The sequence below is a fragment of the Phoenix dactylifera genome, chromosome 9 (assembly GCF_051530095.1).
Source record: "Phoenix dactylifera cultivar Ajwa chromosome 9, Ajwa_hap1_PhDact_Kaust_v1.1, whole genome shotgun sequence".
NCBI classification, from domain to species: Eukaryota; Viridiplantae; Streptophyta; class Magnoliopsida; order Arecales; family Arecaceae; genus Phoenix; species Phoenix dactylifera.
Window position 1 is genome coordinate 29,440,842 of NC_143198.1, and position 4,923 is coordinate 29,445,764.

Below are 4,923 nucleotides of genomic sequence, written 5' to 3' on the forward strand. Positions count from 1 at the left end.
TAATTCGGGTGGGCTTAGGGTTGGACTGAAGCCCACGACAAGCTCCACCCAGTCCATCCGGATAGAGAGGGGAAAAAAATTGCAAAAAAAGAAAAAGAAATGATTCAACAAGAGAAGTGAAAATGCTGTAAAAGAGATATATTGACGGTTGGTATTGCTTTATTTGTATGTTTTTGATTTCTATTTGCAGCTTTGTAGATAAGAGCAGGGAGATGAACCAACGATAGGTGCATGCATCCAAACAATCACAATCCCCTTCGCTGCAACTCCACTCAAATGCATTTTCGATTACATTGTACCTGTAGTCACAGGAAACCAAACGGCTTCTCGGAGGTATATGGCATTTATGGTTCATGTGACGGGATGCGACACTTTTAATATCGTATTTTCTCATCTTTTTACATTTTTTGGTAACTGAATAGAATGTAACCAAACAAACATTAAAAAAGAAAAAGGCAAAATAACAAGTATAGCTCTAAGGGAGGCAAAGATAGCACATTCCTCTTGCATTAGGTTCAGTAGCAAGACCAACTCAGGTTAAATATAATATAATAATATAATAAATTATAATAAATAAGAATTTAAATAACTAAATTTTTATTATATATTAAATGATAAATTTTGATTATGGCCGAATAAAAACTACCATCAATGGGAATGGCATCATTAATACCCATTCAATAGATTTTTTTATTTTTTAAATTATTTTTTAAATGCAATATGATAATGTAATAAATTATTAATAAATAGGAGATTTCAATAGCTATATTTTTTACATAATTTTAATGATAGTTGAGCATATTAGTATTGGCGTTATTAATACCAATGTCTATTAGTGGATGGAAAACTTCATATAAGCTGATTTTCTATTTTTTATATATAATAAAATATATATTTCATATTAAAAAGGATAATGGATAAAAAAATAAGTATTAATATTAGCGCCTTTAATACCAACATCTTTTTGCGAATAGAAAACTTCATATAATCTAATAAATCTATAAACAAGAAGATATTAACGTTTAGAAAAAGATTTCTAAAATGCTAGCTCCATAACTGATCCATCCATATGCAAGTGATGGAAATGGAGAAAACTACATACACGGGGCGATGCAATTAAAATCCATCCATAGCTTTATCGGAGCTTTTTACCTGTCCACTTGCCACAAAAAGCAGTTATCCAACCGGAAGGCAAAGCAAAAGAGGATTTGCCCTAAATGACAGCTATCCAACCAGATACTATACAAAAGGAGCGGCTCCCCTAGTCTAACGTGGCGGAGATGGAGCATGACGTTGTCTTTTCTAGCTCCCTCTAAAATCAAAGTCATTTTTAGAGAGAAAATATGTATTTTATTTATCCTTCTAAACTAGTTGGTAGTGCTTTAGCTACAATTTCTTGTGGCTCCTACACTATTTTTTTTAAAATCATGCACTTTAATTACTCCTTTCATGTTCGGATACAAACTAATAATTTGACTTAAGCATCGAGGACAAGGTGCAAATTAAGTAATAGACATGCCTCCCTATGACAAATAATATCTAATTTTATATATCAAAGTAATTTTTAGAGAGAGAATATGTATTTTATTTATCCTTCTAAACTAGTTGCTAGTTGTTTAGCTACAATTTCTTTTGGCTCATACACTATTTTTTTTTAATCATGCACTTTAATTACTCCTTTCATGTTCGGATACAAACTAGTAATTTGACTTAAGCATTGAGGACAAGGTGCAAATTAAGCAATAGGCATGCATCCCTTTGACAAATAATATCTAATTTTATATATTTTATTCATGCTTGCTAGGGCTTCTAGCAATTCTCCGTACGACTATACTTAATAGATGACTTTGAGAAACAAATCCTGCTTTCTAGTGCAGAAATGATAGATTGCTTCTAATTGTAATGTTGTCCAATTATTTAAAATAATTTTTGGTGTGAAGCAATTATTTCTATCTTTAAATATTATTTTTTGCTGCCCCGTCCATTGCATGAATGCATTCATTATATTCATATGCCTGGAGTAGTTGAATTTCGAAAAATCTTCACTACAATCCACTCATATGTTATGGGAATTAGATTAAGAATTAATGAAGCTACGATTTAAACAAATACTCCAGTCATTGCCTCAGCTCCCTTTGCTGTTGCTGCATGAATATTTTGCACAAGACTGGTTACAACATGAGATCATGAGTCAGCTAATAAGCGGACATCAGCTTATTACAGAAGCCAAGGCAACAAACACTAAACCATAACTACATTTTCAAACCCATAACTACACATAAAAACACTAAACCAAGATGACTTTAACTTGATAATTATACCTTAGATAGTTTTCCTGCATGATGTTTATTAGATCAAATATCTGCAATATCTAATACAAGGTCTCATTTTCATCTCATTTGCACCAGCACTATTGATTGTCATCAGCATGCCTGCTGGTTAAAAATAATGCCATGAAGAGATTTTAAATTTAAGATTGCCATCACATACCTTAATTTGCAGACCAAGTTTACATACATGATTAACAGAAGTAGAAGACTTGTACATTCTATGAGTAGTCAATAGACATCCTGATCTCGGGTAGGTTCTCCAATGAGATACACGAACAACTATGGGAGCAGTAGTGCACTCCGCAGATTATACAGAAGCCAACATATAAACTCCACAAAGCAAATTTCCACTACATATAGCAGGAAAAAAAAGAGCACTTTAAGGACTTTGTCACAAGCCTATATGTATAGCTTCCGTAATTCTACAAGCACTGAATATTCTATAACCATTAGATCACTGGATTGGTGACCGTTTGAACTTTCGGTCCAAAACAGCACCACAGCTGACGGTCCTAGAAATCTTGGACCCATATGAGTCCTTGGAAGTTCTTCGTTCAAAGCTTTTCCTTGCAATATCTCTCGTTGCACCGGCCAAGGAGAGCTTAAGCTTGAGTCTGGTGGTATTGAAGTTCTTGCAGAGAGCCGTGTGGGAGTCTATAGCGTCCTCCATGGTCAGCGCAGGAGTTCGCTTCACCATCTCCTTTACAGCTTCCGAACAAAGGCCACAGACCCATTTGCCGCAGAAAAATTCTTTGATTCGGGAGATATAGGTAGGGGTGCAATCCTCAGACATCCCACAGCACTCACACTCCACCATCTCCACTTCATTTGTGCTCATGGCCCAGTTCAATTCTTCGATATTGTTATCAGTCTTAACTGGGATGTCAGAGTGCACTCTCCGTAGCCCTTGATCCGTCTAAAAGATAGAAAATATATAGCCAGCAGTAAGCACTGAGTAATGCAATGGATGATCAAATAACATGATACACACAAGCACACACACACACACACACACACACAGAGAGAGAGAGAGAAAGGTAGATAGATATACAGAGAGAGAGAGAGAGAGAGATCATGTTAGCTTGAAACCCAGCACCTTTTCAACAAAAAAGAAACCCACCACCTTGATGTTTCTAATGGAAAGAGTGGTCATCAGACAACATGAGAGATGAGGCTTAGAAAAATATTAACTCTCCCAGTATCAGGAATAAGTGATGAATTCCCTTAGCTTATTTTGATACTAAACCATGAACAATTCCGTTGGCAATAACGAAATATAATACATCATATGATGAATACCTTTGGTGGAAGCAGGTTCTTTTCTTCTTCTCTACTGAAAAGCTTAGACTGCATGGCTCCTCGAATAAATGAAGCTTCTTTTGTTTCTATGGCTTTTTACATTAATGGATAGGTAAGTTAGCTTCCTGCATGCCCTTTTATAGATAACACATGGCTACCAAAAGGTAGAAGGCAAAGGTTCAAGGGGGAAGAACCTCCAGGTTGGTGCGGGTGCTATCAAGCAAAAGTAAGGATTTTAACAGGACCCTTTTTTTCACAATGAGTGAGGCCTTTCACCAAGGGAAAAATACAGATGGATCTCGCCAGCTGATAGACTTTGGTCTGCATTCATGAACAAGTTGCAACAGCTGAGGCCAAGGTTGCAACTAGAAACTGTTGAAGTGCGTGTGGAGTAAGACGGAGGGCAGCATCTCTTACGTATCTCAACTGAATTCATGGAAATGATCTGAATTTTTCGTAAAAAAAAAGGAATGTTGGAGTTGTCAAACTCGCAACTTGTTATCACTCACGAGCAGCCAATCAAGATTTTAAACGTCAGATGTTTATGCAGCCTCTCCTTTTTGGTGCTAATGAAAAGATTCTTTTCACCAGTTGCACTGGGATTTTATATGATCTAATTGCATTTTTCCCTCTTATGCGAACCCATTCAACGAGTTGTTTCTATTCATCATGACCTCATCTCATGGTATTTTATACATCCATTTGTCCTAGCTAACTTAAGTCTCGTGGAGTACTAAATGAAAAACTGTCGATTTGATCAGCTCATAGGCTGTCAGTTTTACCCATGTAATTGAATTACAGAACTAATATAAAACTATAAGCAGAGGAATGTGCAGGGCTTGTATGAAACACTCCCTCTTATACGTACCTTCCGTTATAATATTTATAATGTGATTATGTATAAGTTAAACTTTACTAGTGAGATCATTCATTAAGGTTTTATTTTGTCAATTTAAGCTGGATCATACAAAATCATGATATGTTATGCTTTGATTTAGCTAAACTAGTTTGATAGATGGATGTTTGACACAGATGCCAGCCATCCAACTGTTGGCATTATATTATGACTAGAGCATATATTTTGGCTTTAGTCTAGAGGGTATCTACCTTGGAAGATCCCTTTTTTTGTTTCACAAAAAAACAAACAAACAGAAGAGATAAAAAATCAGATCACAAACAGGTCCTCTACTTCGCAAGTTTCAATAACAGGCATGTTTGGTGGATGCCTCATTAAACAGAGGAAAGAGATGGCTCAGAGGTATTTCAGAAGGTGTGCCGGTGAAGCTCATCCAGA

The 4,923-nt window shown here is 35.8% G+C and overlaps 1 protein-coding gene across 1 annotated transcript; it reads right to left on the bottom strand.

Annotated features, from left to right (window-relative positions):
* Positions 1–2,784: 2,784 nt before the first annotated feature.
* LOC103722023 (uncharacterized) lies at positions 2,785–3,683 on the bottom strand. Its single transcript, XM_008812439.4, has 2 exons — positions 3,630–3,683; positions 2,785–3,246 (listed from the first exon to the last, which is right to left on the bottom strand). Exons 1-2 carry the CDS (start codon positions 3,681–3,683, stop codon positions 2,785–2,787), a joined length of 516 nt encoding a protein of 171 aa, XP_008810661.4.
* Between the last annotated feature and the right edge of the window lie 1,240 nt (positions 3,684–4,923).

What these genes read in the sequence shown, in the direction of transcription:
- LOC103722023 (XM_008812439.4), bottom strand. Translation starts at nt 3,683, where the DNA reads ATGCAGTCTAAGCTTTTCAGTAGAGAAGAAGAAAAGAACCTGCTTCCA. An exon ending in AGAACCTGCTTCCACCAAAG is followed by an intron (nt 3,247 to 3,629) that starts GTATTCATCATA and finishes TCTATCTTTTAG; the next exon opens with ACGGATCAAGGGCTACGGAG.